Source organism: Nipponia nippon, unplaced genomic scaffold, assembly GCF_047370975.1.
Source record: "Nipponia nippon isolate SJK-2023a ecotype South Korea unplaced genomic scaffold, ASM4737097v1 scaffold_1, whole genome shotgun sequence".
Classification (NCBI taxonomy): Eukaryota; Metazoa; Chordata; class Aves; order Pelecaniformes; family Threskiornithidae; genus Nipponia; species Nipponia nippon.
Window position 1 is genome coordinate 94,178 of NW_028262290.1, and position 17,789 is coordinate 111,966.

The 17,789-nt window shown below is 42.8% G+C and overlaps 1 protein-coding gene across 1 annotated transcript in view; it reads right to left on the bottom strand.

Annotated features, from left to right (window-relative positions):
• Window positions 1-1,041: 1,041 nt before the first annotated feature.
• Window positions 1,042-17,789, bottom strand: part of SACK1H (scaffolding CK1 anchoring protein H) — a 29,185-nt gene continuing 12,437 nt past the window's right edge. The window contains exons 2-5 of the mRNA XM_009471596.2: window positions 8,007-8,467; window positions 6,661-6,825; window positions 6,192-6,316; window positions 1,042-5,144 (exon numbers count right to left, since the gene is read on the bottom strand). Coding sequence (XP_009469871.2) covers window positions 2,498-5,144; window positions 6,192-6,316; window positions 6,661-6,825; window positions 8,007-8,453 — 3,384 coding nt within the window. The 5' untranslated portion in view covers window positions 8,454-8,467 and the 3' untranslated portion in view covers window positions 1,042-2,497. The remainder of the gene's footprint in view (window positions 5,145-6,191; window positions 6,317-6,660; window positions 6,826-8,006; window positions 8,468-17,789) is intronic.

Consider the following 17,789-nt stretch of genomic DNA (forward strand, 5'->3'; position numbering starts at 1 on the left):
GCATGGAAAAGGGAGCCTACTGCTTAATTCAGGGTTGTGACTTCCACTGAAAGCCTATACCTACCAATTTGATGACACAATGCAACATCTAAGATCCTCCATGAACCTAGCCTCAGACTGAGAGGTGATGGGCTGTAACACTAACGTATTCTTAAAATGGCTTTTGTTATTACCAAGTGAATTAGTTATTCTGCAATATTTGTATATACCTGCAGCATCTGGTAATCAACATATCACTAAAAGAGATGAGTCATTCTAGTTCTGGTCAGGAACATACTTTTACACTGAACGCACCGTGCTGAGCAAGATAAAATTCCAAAAATCTAAAGAAATACAGCAAAATTCTAAAATGTTAATGTAATCCTTGACTATAGAAATATTTCTAACTTGGCTGTTACAGAACGATGCTGGAGCAGGTAGGTTTGGGAAAGGCTGGAGAGGTATGGAATGATGTGAGTAAGAATTACACAAAATAGGGCTAGCATATATATAATAGGATATATATCTATATAGCCTATCTTCCTCTCTAGAGTAAAATAATCTCTATCTGTATCATCTGGCAGAGAATAACTGTATTGATCATTACAGTTCATTTGGGGACCCACCAATAACTGAGTCTGATTCATTACTAAGAGCAGACAAAATACATACAGCATTCATTTATGAATTTGTACATATGTAACAGATTATTGGTTGTATCTGAAATAGTATACATTTATACAATATGGAATAAGCGTAAGAAATCCACTTCAGCTTTTTTTTCCAATTTTGGCTGATTCTTCCCTCTTTTTTTTTTTCCTCTCTTAACTTTATTTCTAGGTTTACCTCCTCATGTTAAAATGATAATTCCTCTTGATACTTGCAGATTTTTACCACCATCTGTATTAATATGGAAATCAGCTTCATTTTTTTTTCAGATTAAACAATCTATCTTTCCGCACATTCATTTCCTGAGGTTTTCAACAAACAGTAAAATAATCATTAATTGTTACAGATATGTAAATTATATATAGCCTGCTACCATAGGAGCTTGCATCCGAAAAAAAAGCTAAAGTTTTAAAGACCCTACTAAAGTTACCTTCAGGAACTGATGCAGCCTCTCGCTTCCATCTGTCAGTGACATACCTGAACTGGTTTGCTGAGCTTGCAGCTAGTGCCACAAGTGGGTAATCGTGAAACCCAGGCTAATGGGAATGGGAAATTCAGAAGCCTAGTTCCATGTGAGTGCATTCTTCCCTCTCATCTCTTTAGACTACAGCACAAAGATCAGGGTAAAAAAAAAAAACCAAAACCAAAACAAAACAATTTGGCAATCCTGCTGGATGCCAAGCAGACACAGTCCAAGCTGAGGGAAAAAACCAAACATCTAAGTAACTAAACATTATGTACAGCATTTTTCTTGATAGCATCTGTCTCTACTTTCTGTCCTGCAAGACACTGTAACACAACAGCACGAACCTACAGGCTAATCTGGACTGTTTTAAAGCTGCATGGTTAAGCTTGGTACCAAACTAATACAAGAAAGTTACATGAGATAAAACACTTCTGAGCTTGAAAATTCCAGCAGCCTTATTCCTTTCATTGTTCTGAGTCCCATCTTTCCTTGTCTTCACATGGAAAGTTATGCTAACAACTGAACATCCCCTTCTCCCCACAATCACTTACTGAATTGGAGTTACATTGTCAAGCAAGTTACTACTTGGCCAAGACAGCATTTTAGATGCTTAATTAAACTCCTGACTGGGCTGAAAAGGAGTCCTAAAAACAAGTCTTTCTTCATTAGTAGCATGTCAATTTCCTCTTTTATGGCCTTTCAGCTGCTTCTTTCAGCTCACCCCCTAAAGCAATACTTCCATTATACATAAGGAAACAAACCAATAACAAAACAGAACCAATAGGCTTAGAAAATGGTAAATATGAAAGCTGAGCATGTACTGCGAAATGAGACCATAATCATAGATAAGAGCAAAAAGTGGTTTACAATTTTTTTTCTCCTGTAAACCTTCAAAAAAAAGCACCTCCCATGTTTGATTCGTTATTAGATACAAAGAAAAGATAACTGTACTTGAGAAACAATTGTTTTTTAAACACTTTTTCCAGTTAATGCGCATTCGCGCGTGTGCATGTATTTTTCTTTCCTGGACTGAACTCAAATATTGAACTTTCTATTTTTTTATTCTTTCCTTCTGAAAGTGGAATTGTTTTCTCTGCTGAAAATATTCCCTGAGCATAACATAAAGAGACTCTTACTTTATTTCTTTGCTTTAAGCATCTTGGCGATTTAATAATTTTATTTGAAACATACTGTGATAAGGTTGCCTGATACCACATGACTTTATTGAGCAAATTGTGCCATAAGAGTCTAATGCTGAACACATTTCCACTCACTAACCATGAAGTGTATTGCCTATGGTGCTTATAGCCATCATAAACAAGTTACTTCCTTGTTCCCCTTTGACAGTCAGCGATTATATGGAATTAAATAGTATTTTCAGGATCATTTTTTGGTCTTGAAGGTCCCCAGGATTTTGGGCATGAATTTTCCCATCTTCTTGTCTTTGGCATCTGTGTCATATTCCTCTTCACTTTGACTTGTATTTTCATCCTTTTTACAGAAGACCTCAAATCTACTGTAGACTCGCTTCTCCTTCCGCATATTCTCCATTTTTTTCAGGAGGGTATCTCTATCCTCTGATGGTTGCCGCTGAAGATTTCGTTTCTGGCTCCCAAAACTCTCTGACCTGTGGATGTTACAGCTTTTCTCCTTCTCACCTTTCCTTTCCAGGCTTGTGGTTGACTTAGAAAGGTCAGGATTACTAGTGGATGGTAGTTGCTTGGCCAGTTCAGCTCTGTTCTTCTGACTGTTTGCAGAGATTTGTTCCAAAATCACCTTGGTATCATCACGGAGGTTGCTGCTGTACAGGATGTTAGCTGTAGATGAAGGAAATCTCCCCTGTGTTGGCTGGCTGCTTTTGGGAGGAAGTGGTGTTGCAAATTTATGGGTTTTTTCTTCCTCCATCATTTCCTGACAGTCCCCTATGGAAGATCGTTTGAGAACCACAGACTGCTTGTCAGATTTTCCACTCTCAGAATTGGGTTCCTCCTCCAATTTCTTTTCACCTTTTGGGTTCAAAAGCTGCTTCAGCCGTAGTGACCCTTTTCTTAAAAATTCCATTGGATTTTGTTCTTGTTTTGAACAGTCTTCCTCAGATTTATTGAGCGAGCTGTCAGATCCTTGACTTCTAGATAAGTTTTCAAGAACTGATGTGGTACTTGTCCTCATCTGTGGTTTCTTCAGTTCTGTATTGACTAATTTTTGAGTGTCTTCTTTGAATGTCACTCTTTCCTTCTTCTCTGGAAGAGTCAATTTCTGAGTGTCTCCTACAAATATAAGACTCTCCTTCTCTGGAAGAGCAGGTTTATTCTCTATGGGGTAAAACCGAGATGATAATTTGTCCACCTTAGTGCTAATATGTGCTAGGGGATCTTTACTCAATGTATCAACAAGCTGGGGGGTTGATGAGGCCATTCCAAATGGTCTGTCAGCCTCTCCATGCATTTTGTAAGTACTGCAGGAGTCTTTGGAGTCTAGTACCCTACTCTCCAGGATCTTATATTGCACGGATTTGGTACATTTCTTCTCTGTGTTCTGTGATTCTTCCTGTAGATAACTGGCAACAGCTTTGGTATGAGTGACTGTAGCTCGCTCTGTGTCTTTGCCCACAGCTTTGTACTTCTCTAGAAGTTCTGCCACTTTAGATGAGGCAGCTGTCTTTATAGTTTCATTGTCTTTTGTCAACTCACTGGACATTTGTTCTTTTTGGATCATCTGAACCTTTTCTATTGTGGTGCTAGGCTGATCTAACTTGGCAGCACTAAAAATCAGAGAGGACCTGAGTCTTGAGCTCCTCTGGATCAAAGGATTTATTCTGGACCTAAAGGCATCTTGTTTTGTTATAGGGGTTTCTTCACCTGCTCTATCAGGATCTGCAAATTCTTTGGCACTTTCAACTCCCAGTGACTTGCTATTAAAAGACATAGGGGATTTGAATGCTGGGATAAGGTCAGTGGGGTGCTTTGTGAGGGTATCCCCAAGAACATCATTATATGCCTCTGATTCCATAGGCATTGGAAGACCTTCTTCTGGTTCAGACTGGTATGCACTAAGGTATGAAGAAATCCTCCAGTTACGTAAACCTGTTCTATTTTCCTGTGTGTTCTTGTCTTCATCTTGGTCCTCATCTTTGTCTTGTAAGAACAGGCGTTGTTCCAGGCTTTGTTTCTGTGTAGGAGAAGTCTGGCAAATAAATTTCTGTCCTATATTCTGCCTTCTTAACATCATTCCCATTGGGCCATTGCCTGCAGGATTCAGCTGATCAGAGCCGTGTCTCACTTCCCTGGAAGAATTTGAAGGTACGTAATCCAGCCTTAAGGGGAAACCCTCCTGTGGGAAACTGGATTCAAGTTCAGGATATCTGGGTCCCTCTCCATAGTCTTCCAGTTCATTGAATCCTGGCCTACCACCTCGGATTCTCTCAAAGAGTCCCTGAGGTCTGCCAGAAAGATGGGGATGTTCAAACTGGTACTGGTAGAACTGGTCCTTCTGAAAATGACTAGACTGGATTTTAAATTCATCCATATTGTTCACAAACATCTGCCTGGCATACTGTTTAGAAGAAGCAAAATTTTCAAATGTTCCTTCTGCAAAACTGTGTCTCTTAAAAGCATCCAACTCCAACTGCTTGGAACGGAGAAAACCCCTGACGGGATCCATTTGAGAATTCTCCATTTCTACCTTTTTATACATTCGCATGGCCGACCCCTCCACAGTATGGCGCAACATGTCATCCCGCCTGAAATTTGACAGGAAGTACCTGTCTGGATCAACTCTGTCCATAAAGGAGGGAAAAAGATTGTCATCTCTCTGGAATATCAGGGGTGCTTTTTTTGGAAAGAAAGGCATGTTATTGCCAAAGGGAGTCATGGCAAATGTGTTTTCTGCCTTTGCCAAGACATTGGCTGGAGGAACAAGAGGTTCTGACTGTGCAAACAAAATTCGGAATTCTTCGTCAAAGCTGGCCACCAACTCCCCCTGGAAGATGTGTGCAATGCTTCTGTGAATCTTCTCAAAAGACCACATAAAACTACAAAGAGAAATAGAAGTAATGACAGTGTATTAGCATCAAGTAACTCGATTGTACCACTTTACATTAAACCATTTGTGATTGAGGAGTTTGAGGTTGAGTGGGCTGGGACTGTTTAGCCTAGAGAAGAGACAGCTCAGGGGGATCTTATTAATGTATATCGATACCTGAAGGGAGAGCACAAAGAGGATGGATGGAGCCAGGCTCTTTTCAGTGGTGCCCAGTGGCAGGACCAGAGGCAATGGGCACAAACTGAAACACAGGAGGTTCCGTTTGAACATAAGGAAACACTTTTTTACTGTGCAGATGACTGAGCACTGGAATAGGTTGCCCAGGGACAGTGTGGAGTCTCCCTCCTTAGAGATATTCAAAAACCATCTGGACACGGTCCTGGACAACTGGCTCTAGGTGGCCCTGCTTGAGCAGGCGGGGGTTGGACCAGATGACCGCCAGAGGTCCCTTTCAACCTCAACCATTCTGTGATTCTGTGCAGGAAGGAGGAAGACATTCAGAGTTATGGCATTTGTCTTTCCAAGTCAACCTCTGCTTTTCTGGAAATGGCTAGGTATCTGCCTGCCAATGGGAAATAGTGAATGGATTCCTTATTTTGCTTTGCTGGCGTGTGCAGGTTTGCTTTAGCTATTAAACTGTCTTTATCTGAACCCACGAGTTTTCTCACATTTGCCCTTCCGATTCTCTCGCCCATTCTGCTGGGAGTAGTGAGTGAACATCTGTGTGGGGCTCAGTTGCCTACTGGGGTTAACCCACAACACCTTATAATTACTGTATTTTTTTTTACAGATCATTTACACTCTTGAGGTGAAGGAAGCTTGGCTTCGGGTGTCTGCGCTTGAGGGCTTGTTTAATTGGTGTGTCTACCTCAGTTGCAAAATGGTGTATTTTTCTTGAAAATTGCTGCTCAGTGTCCTTCAGTGAGAAAAACTTTTGTCACTGATGTTCATTTGGAAGTGCTGAAGCACCACTTTACCAATTAACCAGCCTCTTTCTCACTGAAACTGGGACATGTAACATTGCAGGGCTTCTCACCTGTAGTTGCCACTCAGCACCACCATGCAGTCCACCAAGAGGAATTTCTCTTTCACATGGCCTTTGAAGGACATCCCTGTGCGGCAGTAGTAGGTTGGGCCAGAAACTGTCCTCACCCTTAGGAACTGCAAACCAGACAAGGCACTGACTCAGTTGGAAGCTCTTACTTCCCTCCCCCTGCCCCTCCTTCCCCTTGCTCTTTTAACTTCCATCCTGCCACCATTTTTATACTTCAGCTCTAGTGATTATGTCTGCATATATAATGGATAGATAAACCCATTTATTAGTGTGTCCTCAGCCCTTTATTGTTGTGCCAGCTCTCCTAGCTTTCTTCATACTCATCTTTCATTAGGTTCTGGCCCATTTTCCCCTTTCTCAGGTTTTTACTGCCATAACAACCCTCTGTGTCCCAGGACATATCCCCCTCAGGATGCAAATCAGGGGCAGGGCAGGTCTTTGGTTTGCTCACCTCCACATAGTTAAGATTGACTCTACATTTAGCAGCTGTATCGAGGAAAAGTTGAGAGTTCATTTCATCCAGCAAGATGTACACAGGCACTCTGCGAGCAGCAGCATCCAACACCTCAAACAGCAGATCCACATCAGTGAAAATGTCCATCACTATGGCTACCACCTAGGAAAAGAATGCGAGAAAGATATCAGCAATCTGTGCCTGCTTATGCCCTGACTGATCAAATTCCCCAGCACCTCACATTCCAAAGCTGCACTGCTGCACAGTCTCCATTTCAACTTCCTTTTTAAACAGGAACCTTCCCATTTAAAGGTTCCTTTAAACATTGTGGGCCCCAGAAGTGGATACAGAATTGCTATCGAAGGTGCATATTCCGTATGTGAGGGTGAGAGGTGAGGGAAAACCTCACTGCCACTGAGAGTTCCCTTACTCATTAATCCAATGATAGCAGGTATTTTTTGGTCACGTAACCACACTGGAAGGTTGTATTGAGCTGCTTGGCCACTACCTGCTCACCCTCTCCAACACACCTGTGCCATTTTTAGATAAATTCCTGGCCAACTTTCAGTCAGCCACTATATAGCTGCGTCTGTATGCTGATAATATAGGAAGTGGCTTCAAAGCTCTGTCTCCCTGTCCTTCCCAATTCTTATTTTATCAGTGAGTATAAATACCTGTTGGAAGGGTGTAAGGAAGATGGAGCCAAACTCTTCTTAGTGGTACCCAGTGAAAGGACAAGACACAAGACACAAATTGAAATATAGGAATTTCCAGTTAAACATAAGAAAAACCTCTTTTACTGTAAGGGTGATTGAACACTGGAACAGGTTGCCCAGAAAGGTTGTGGAGTCTCCATCCTTGGAGATACTCAAGGACATGTCAAGGACAGGCTAGATGGGGCTCTGAGCAACCTGATCTAGTTGAAGATGTCCCTGCCAATTGCAGGGGGGGTGGACTAGATGACCTTTAAAGGTCCCTTCCACCCCAAAGCATTAAAATAAGAAAAAAAAAAAAAAAAGTCCTAAGTAACCTTCTCTAATCGCCCCTGCTTTGAGCAGGGGGGCTGGACTAGACCGTCTCCAGAAGTCCCATTCAACCTCAACTATTCTGTGATTCTGTGAACTCTTGGTATATTTTAGCATGGCCTTACACACTTTTCCATGAGACCAGAGAGCAGAGGCTAGCTTTGGTGCAGTAAATGGTAGTTTTAGAATCGTCCTTCCCCTCTGTCAGGTCCTGGGAGCAAAGTTAAGGGAATTAGCAGAGGACCTGATGCATTCTGATTCATCTTTTGCACACATATAACTTTATCTCTGCTCTAGTTGGGCTCTTCACTGTCTCACCTGTTGAGCTGCTCGAATCATTCTGCGAGCCTCCTCCTTAATGCTGGGATTGTCCGGAGGTGGTGGTTGCACGAGGGTTGTCACCTCTGTTCCCCTGAACCCAAAGACCATTGGCCAGCCCAGGTCAAGCTCAGGAACAGCGAGGTCTGAGTTCATGGGCCAGTAAGTCCCAGAGGATCCATCCATGTCATTGTCACCTGCTGTATCTGTGCTACCTTCCTGATGGGCATACTGGGGTTTCTGGAGATTCTGTATGATGTGATCCACCTCTGAGTTGCAAAGAAAATCAGGGGCTGCTTCCTCTGCCAGGAAGCGTTGGTAACTTTCCTTGCCCTCTTCAGTAAGCACATCCAGAGCTAAGCGGTAATACTCCTTGTAATGGGGGGGAAGATAGTTAGGGTCAAGGGGATTGTCCCCCTGTGAGGAGCTTTGAGATCGACGAGCCATGAGGGGAGGGAGAGCTGTAAGAAAAGAACCAACAATGAGAGCAGTTTCACTCCAGTGACACATCTGTCCTCATAAATGGTGAGAGTTGGGGGTTCACAATGGCAAAATCAAAAGGGAAGAGATTCAAAACACACAGAGTAATGTTGGAAAAAGTTCACTGCGAATGGATGGGGAGCCTTAAATTAGGCAAAGGTGGTAATCACTTAAGCATTACTTAAACAGAGTTAATTTTGGGGGGCAAAATAAAGAACAAATCAAATCAGGCAGCACTGCGATGAACAAGGATGATGCATCTAACAGAATGCCCAATTTTCTTTTTTAGGCTGCCGATTGCTAAGCTTAAATTTGTCCTTTGTTTTAGAGCTACCTTCCCCCCAAATGAACAATGCTGCTGGTTATTATCTGGACTCCATTAAAACTCATTTCCAAATGCTACAAAAATTATTTACTGTGCGTAATATCGCACTAAACCAAAAAGCACATGCATGTATACAAACGCACCCTCTGAATCCTTAGAAATTGAGTGTTATAATCACCTCAGCATATAAATAGAAGCAGGGTATGAGTGGAATGCAGGCAAGTATAAGGATATCCTGCTGTTGTAACATGGTCAGAAGTCAGACAAGTCTTCATGAGATCCATGAAGAAATAAAAACCAAGGGACATGATTGCTTCTTCAGTCTCTTGATGTTGGGAAAAATCTGAGCTGAAGGGGCTCACAATATTTGACAACCGTCTGTAGGGAACCTATTATTTGAGACTAAAGACAAATTTTATTTTAACCATTTTTTGGAAGAAAAGCTTGTTGTGCCACAAATACAACTCAATAAATAATATCCTACTGATCTGCAAAGAACTCCAAAGCCCTTTGGCTTCTGAGCCTCAATTAATGTCAATGCTCGGACATACTTTTCCTGGGACTCCAGCACTGACATGCCAACAGAGGCTCCCTCATAATCAAAAAAGAGTGTGGCTGTCCTTGACCACTCATGCAAAGTTACATTAATAGGAAGTGTGAGTATAGACAGTGATATTGTCATTGCCATCCAAGACATCTGCTCCCAAAATGGAAGGGATTGCCATGGATGTGGGAGGAAGAAAAAAAGACTTCAGGCCCATACTATCACTCTTGTTAACAGCTGTAAGTATAAAGCTAGAATAGTTTCAAGATAAAGCCTGAGTGGACTTTCTTATCTGACTACCTGCATAGCACAGATCAGTCCTATGTTACTCCTGCCTCAAACTCCCACAAGCTACTCCTGCTTCAAACTGTAACTCCTAGTAGAGCTGCATGATACAACAGGAAAAAATATGGTCTTAATATAAAGATAGCAACTGCATCTAACAGGTCTCTGTGTGAAGTGTTCCAATAGATAATTGTCTTTATAGTCTACGCACGTAGCCTTATTTGTAGTCTGAATTGTCTAGATTTATCTTCCCACTCTAATTCTCATTTTATCTTTTTTCTCTTAAAATAAAAAGCAGTCCACTGTATACCTCCATTTTGGTGTGCTCAAGTCACCTATGTACCTGCACTTAACTATTTTAGTAGTGTCTTTAGCTTTTCATTTTAAGGAAATGCTCCCAGAGTTCCATTCATTCTTGGATATGAGATCAACATATTCAACATATTCAGATGTAACCCATAAATGGGATGAATGGTCAGCTAATGCTAAGCATTATTAGGTAAGGAACAGAGAAAATAACACCACTACACAGATTCAGAGGGAGCTCACAACCTAAATGTGTTGTGAATATGAAAGTCTCATTCCTCACATCTTGGAAAAGGCTATTATAAATCTGAACTATGACTCTTTAGTCTAGAGATGTCTACAAAATATGAGCAGGGACAGCTGTCCACTTTCTCCTCCCGTACAAGAACTAAAAGGGCATAAAATTAAACTAGCAAGTAGTGGGTTCAAATTGAACACCAGGAAACACTTTTTCTCAGTTGTAGTTACTCTGCAGAACTCCTTCCCACAGGATGTTGTAGAATGGTTAGAGAAAGTATGTACAAAGAGGACAGGCACGTGATACTTTGTCAGAACACTTTTCCACCATGCCACAATTTGTGGCTGGAAAGGTAGGTCAGGAAACACAGGGGGAAGGCTAAGTAGGGTAGTTTTTACAATAAGAGGAGTTGCTTTAGTTCCCTAAGGATTTGTGGTAGTCAATATATTCATGAATAAGCAGGAAAAATAGTACCAGTGAAGAAATAAATTTGATGCAAAAGCAAAATGATCCTCTTGGTTTTCTCTAAGCCACTGGCCACAGGGAGAAAACAAATATGGAGCTGGAGGGACTCCCAGTATGACTGAATATAGTGATCATAGGTGAAGTGGGACAGATGGTCCCAGGAGGGTCACTGGCCTGTGTGGGATGTTCGAAGGATACCTGTGCTTCTCCTGTAACATGGAGAGAGACATCTGCACTTGACTGTGCTGCCAGAATAAAAAATTCCCTCTCAGGAGGGCGTTCCCTCCTCCCGTCTGTGTTGGAGGGTGTCATTTCGCTGTGTGTGCACTAAGGAGTGTTAGCCTCAGCTGTGAAACGCAGCGGGTGACTGCTCCCCTGAGCTTTGTGCGGGCTGGGCGGAGGGCGCGGCGTGGCCGGAGGGCAGGCAGGAAGCAGGTTTGTCGGCACCTAGCCCGGGACACTTTTTGGGCCACCTGCCCTCACGCTGCGTAGCCCAGACCATCGCCCACCTAAGGCCGTGCTGAGGAGCCTCCAGCCTCCGAAGAATCGGCAAAGAGGTCAGAACTGACCACAGGGAGCCAGGGCCGGGCGCGCTCGGCCAGCCTGAGCGCGCCAGGGGCAGAGAGGCCGGGGCGGGGCAGCCTGGTCTCCAGACGTCACCTTTACCTGCGAAAACAGATCCCGAGGGCCGCAGCGAACACCTGAACTGGATTGCACCAAACACTGGAGCATGAACAAACCTCTGGCTGACTAATAAGGCTGGAAATTCTGCACCGTCACCCTCTTTGGCTCACAAGGAGAGAACTAAGGAGGGAGATGCTGTGTCTTATTTCAGCCAGCTCCTTCTTAGAAGTTAATGCTGAGAAAGCACCATCAGATCCTGCTTGGAAAGAACCTGCAGCCTGCTGAGTGTGCCATTCCTGTGTTTGCCTAGGCAAGGTTCTAGTCATTAAGCTGCCTCACTTCCTTCAGGTGGTTTTAATTTCTTCCAAAATAGATGCACAGATCTGAGAACTGTGAAATAAAAACCAGAAATTACGTTTCTACCACCATAAGCCGAAGTAACTCATAACCTGCAAAGATATAAGGGCAAGTCCCTAACAAGTGGGCACAATAAATTTAAGAGTAGCTACAATAAGTGTGTTTGACCATTACACTGTTCCCAAGGAAAGGCAGGAAAACTGTAAAAAAAGTATCCTTTCCCCCCCAAGAAGACCCTAGATTACCCTGAGCCTAAGTGTGAGGACATTTCTAGAGTTTGCTCACCTATATGTGTGTATATATATATATATATATATATATAAGTATAGCTGTCACGTACTTTGATTCCCCTGAATAGATCCTCATTTTTATTCTAGAAATGAAGTTCAGGAAGAATCTGAAGATTTCATACTTTTGTCTGAGTTGTGTGACAACTTGCTTGCAGCAGCAGTTGTAACGGAGTGGGCAACCTGCTGTGCATCCACGGATGAACTCTACGCTGTGTTCACAGACGTTCAGTGCCCCCCAGGTAGTGCCAGAGTAATAGCACTAGTGCTACACAGAAAGTGTGTGTATGCAATGAGGCGAATACACTCAGGACACACTTGTCTTAGCTGCATGGATAGTATAGATAAGCAAGAGCAGCAATTTCAACCACCTACGCACACTGCACTCGCTGTGTATGCATTGGAGTATATCTCTTCATAGAATCCTTGATAGAAGTACATAAATTCTGGTTTGAAACAGCTTCAATGATAATTAAGCTGGACTTTAATTTAAAAAATCTTAAATATTCTGCAACTCTTAAAAGAAAACTAACTTACTGAATAGGACTCCAGAGAGTGAAAGCACTTGACAGTTCTTGGGAATTATCTGGAATGCTTTCAAAAAGATATGGTCCTGTTTGCACTTGTGATGCATCTGCTGTTATGTCAGAAGTGGAAGAAGTGTCTGCACCTTACGTTTGTGCAAGACAGGAAGCTGATGGTCTAGTGATATAGATTTAGATTCTGGGGAATAAAAACAATTTTGAGAGTTACTGGTTGGGTCTATATCTGTCAGGAAAGATTACCATAGCCTCTGGATCCAAATGAGAGTTAAAGAAGTTGAAGTTTCTGCATGTAAGAAGAAAAAGCTTGAGCAAATCAAGATCTCTGTATCTGTTACTTCAAACACACAGGCAGATGAGGACACTATATGGGCAGGGGTTTGTTTATGGAAGCAGAGAGGTGTGCTACAATGTTCAGTTTTATTCCATATGGCAGTTTTCCTTAAAGCTACTCATTAGAGTGCTTTCTAGTTAGTAGCTATTAACATTTATACAGATAGAAAAAAATTTAAATTATGGGTAAGGTGATGTGATGTGTTTTCTTCAGGATGCAGAATTTAGCATCTTCATCAATGACATGGAGAGTGGGATTGAGTGCACCAGCAGCAAGTCTGCAGATCACACCAAGCTGAGCGATGCAGCTGATTTGCTTGAGGGAAGGGATGCCATCCAGAGGGACCTTGAAAGGCTTGAGGAGTGGGCCAATGTGAACCTCATGAGGTTCAACAAGGCCAAGTGCAAGGTCCTGCACCTGGGTCAGGGCAAACCCCAGTATCAGTACAGACTGGGGGATGAAGGGATTGAGAGCAGCCCTGTGGAGAAGGACTTGGGGGATACTAGTGGATGAAAAGCTGGACATGAGCTGGCAAGGTGCGCTTGCTGCCCAGAAAGCCAAGCGTATCCTGGGCTGCATCAAAAGAAGTGTGGCCAGCAGGTCAAGGGAGGTGATTCTCTCCCTCTCTACTCTTCTCTCATCAGACCCCACCTGGAACACTGCATCCAGCTCTGGGGTCCCCAGTACAAGAAAGACATGGACCAGTTAGAGTGGGTCCAGAGGAGGGACACAAGAATGGTCCAAGGGCTGGAACACCTCTGCTATGAATAAAGGCTGAGAGAGTTGGGGTTGTTCAGCCTGGAGAAGGCTCAGGGAGGCCTTTCAATGCTTAACTAATACTTTAACTAATTTGATATCCTTCTATGATAAGGTCACCCACCTAGTGGATGAAGGGAAGGCAGTGGATGTAGTTTTTCTGGATTTTAGTAAGGCTTTTGATATTGTCCCTCACAGCATCCTTCTGGACAAGTTGTCCAGCTGTGGGATAAGCAGGTACGTGGTGCGCTGGGTGAAGAACTGGCTGGATGTCAGGGCTCAAAGGGTAACAGTGAATGGGGCTACATCTGGCTGGAGACTAGTCACAAGTGGTGTTCCTCAGGGCTCAATTCTAGGGCCAGTTCTGTTCATTATTTTTATCAACAATCTGGATGCAGGAGTTGAAGGCACCACCATTAGCAAGTTTGCTGATGATACTAAACTGGGAGGTGCTGTTGACTCTCTTCAGGGACATAAGGCCTTGCAGAGTGATCTAGATAGATTGGAACATTGGGCAATCATTAATGGCGTGACATTTAACAAGAGCAAATGCCAGATTCTGCACCCGGGGTGGAGTAACTCTGGACACAAGTATAAATTGGGAGAGGAGCGGCTGGAGAGCAGCCCTGCAGAAAGGGATCTGGGGGTGCTGGTTGGCAGCAGGCTCAATAGGAATCAGCAGTGTGCCCTGGCAGCCAAGAAGGCAAACCACATCCTGGGGTGTATCAAACACAGCATAACCAGCTGGTCAAGAGAGGCGATTATCCTGCTGTATTCAGCATTGGTGCAGCCTCACCTCAAGTACTGTGTGCGGTTCTGGGCCCCACCATTTAAGAAGGATGTGAAGGTACTCGAATGGGTCCAGAGCAGGGCAACAACGCTGGTGACGGGGCTGGAAGGCATGTCCTATGAGGAGTGGCTGAGGACTCTGGGTTTGTGTGGTTTGGAGGAAAGGAGGCTGAGGGGTGACTTCATTGCTCTCTGCAGCTTCCTGAGGAGGGGAAGTGGAGAGGGAGGTGCTGCTCTCTTCTCCCTGGGATCCAGGGACAGGGCGTCTGGGAACGGTTCAAAGCTGGGTCAGGGGAGGTTCAGACTTGATATTAGGAAGCATTTCTTTACCAAGAGAGTGGTCACAGGCTTTCTTTACCAAGAGAGTTCCACAGGTCACAGTGGAACAGGCTTCCTAGAGAGGTGGCCAATGCCCCATGCCTGTCAGTGTTTAAGAGGCATTTGGACAATGCCCTTAACCACTTTAACTTTTGGTCAGCCCTGAAGTAGTCAGGCAGTTGGACTAGATGATCGTTGTAGGACCCTTCCAACTGAACTATTCTATTCTATTCTATTCTATTCTATTCTATTCTATTCTATTCTATTCTATTCTACTTAAAGGGGTGTGGGAAAGTAACGGAAAATTGGTGAGGACGATTGTAAACACGCTCAAGTGACTTGCAGCTGGGGTGTCGAAAAACACGTAGATCATACTAATTGTTGTTTAGCCTTCTGTGTTGGACAAGTAGAACATCTGTGTTTAGATAACATAGGCCTGTGATAGAGGCACTCTATCAAACATGCTTGAGATTCCTGCCCTGCTGTGGGAAAGATCAAAGCACAGTGGTAAACTATGCCTGCGCGACTCCCTGATAAACAGGTGAAAACAGCAGGTTCGGTGATCCTCTAACATGGACTGAGCTCTGCAGTGCCTGCGTCCCTGCTTGTGCTCCTCTGCCCGGGTGCTGCTTCAGGGATCCCCTGGCTGGCGAGGTAACAAAAATAAATTTATTCTTTGCATTTCATCCACGGTTTTGTGGTTGTTCCTGTGCCCTGCCTGTGCTGGCTCACACAAAGGTGCTTATAAGAAAGACAGAGAGGGACTTTTTACCAAGGCTTGTAGTGACAGGACAAGGGGCAACAGTTTTAAACTTGAAAGAAGGTGCGTTTAGATTGGGCATAAGGAAGACATTCTTTACAATACGGGTAGTGATACACTGGCCCAGGTTGCCCAGAGAAGTTGTGGATGCCCCATCACTGGAAGTGTTCAAGGTCAGGTTGGATGGGGCTTTGAGCAACCTGATCTAGTGAAGATGTCCCTGCCCATGGCAGAAGGGTTGGACGAGATGATCTTTGAAGGTCTCTTCCAACACAAATCATTCTATCATTGTATTAATTGGTTGGCATGCTTTAATTCCCTGATCTGCAACAAGAACGATACTAGGTTGATGAATTCTCAGCTTGCATGAAGAATGCTGTTTTATATCTATCTCACTGATAGGGTGTATTTGCATTACACCATTTGTAAGCCCTAAAAACTATGGGTAATTTCTGTGAAGAAATATCTCAGGCACACTTAGCACTGGCATCATCCCAATAATCTCACTCTAGCTTCTCATGTGCTGCTATATCTACAATGAATATATTCCATGCTTTGCATAACAAGAGATGCACAAAATGATGGATACTCTTTCAGCAGTCTTTCAAACTACTTCCTTGATGATTTAAGCAGAAGGGGAGAAGTTAACTGCAACGTCGAAGGTTATTATCTTTCGTCACTATGGTAAGCATGAGTTGATCTCAGGTCAATGAATAAATAAAACTTTACAAAAGTGATCTAGGTAGCTCCTGGGCAGAAACTCTGCTAGGAATGGTAATTCACTGTGAGGAAGCAGAGTCCCCTGAGCACTTGCAGTCTTTGCAAGTACGCTCCTGCTACTGTCCATCTTGCGGAATTCATCTAGATTCTGCATTTAGTTAATGTATTTTTTTTTTAAGTTACAACTCCCAGGAATAGCTATCTGTAACTGGCATAACTCTTGAGATGCTGGTTCAAATTTGATGTTGTTAAGTTGCCAACTGCAAGGCTACCTCTCTAGTTCTAGGGCAAATAATCAACTATTTCATAAGTAATTCCCCTACAAATTAGCTGAAAATTATAACATACCATTTATGGCTAATATTTGTTTGCCATAGTGAGGTTTCTAAGATATAATTGTTTTTTTAAATTACTGTCTCTTTACTTCTATGTTAACTAGTTTTGATCCATTCAAAATGTGTCAGTTATCATCACAGTGCAATACTGGATTTTGTGGAATACCAATTCACATGCTTTAGGGAAGATATATTACTAAGCATGCAGTGTTGCCTTGTTATTGTTTGACTCTAGAACTGTGTATTTTGTTTATTTTTAGGGCATTCAGGATGTATAATGCCAGGAAGGGCAGCTGAGTATAAGTACATTCTCATTCTCTCTTAAACCTTTGGCAGTTGTCATGTAGGAGGCCTGGAAGAGCAAAATGAAGGAAGTATTTGGCAGAAGCAGCAAAATTTGGGCGAGAGCTCTGTGAAATGCACAGCCCATGTGGGCTCTTACTTCCTTAGAACTGATTGTCAAAGGCTCTCATTAAAGACAGACAGCAATTCTTTGCTTTTATGCCTTGGTTCCTTTAACAGGAATTCACTGAACACCTTGTCAGATTTCCTCAATCCAGAGTGACAGAAGATTAGGGCACACATCATTTATTAGTATTCTTGCATGATGTCTGTATTTTCCTAGATTATGGTGTAATCTAAACCAAAAGAAGAACTCCAAGAAGGGGTTGCCTCCTTGCTTGAACTTCGCCTGCAAATCTATTTGCTGCAGCTTCATTCACCCCAGAAAAAGACAGACATCATATTTTTGGAAATCTGATCCACTATAACTGTCAAAAAAACTAAGTCACAAACTGAAAATATACCAAATGTATATGGAAGCCTGTAGCTCCTGGTTAGTAGAGAATTTTACTTATTTATATGCTTGTTTATTTTATTTAATTAGGAATTTAATTTTCTTTTAATTGGTAGTCACAGTTTACAAATTTTTATGACACAAGCTATGGGGAATCTAGTGAAAAATGAAGATGCTAGAAAGAATAATGTGTGGCGCCTCCACATTGCCCTTGAGGGTCTTTATAAAGGGGAATGAGATATTCTGTAGTCCAGTTATAGTTCAGGAACTGAATTGTATATGGTTACAGGAGGAGAAGAGGTCACATAAATCCAGCATCTGCAATTGTGAACAGCTATGTGACATATGATCAGTCCAAAAGGAACCACTGAACATCCCTCCTTCCATTTACATGACAAGTACTGAAAAAAGTAAGACCCTAAAGACCCTTAGTACAAAAGCCCCAGAGCCATAAAACCTACAATGCACTACCAGAAGGGAACAGGAAAGCTCAAGCACACCACCAATGTCCTTCACGCCTTC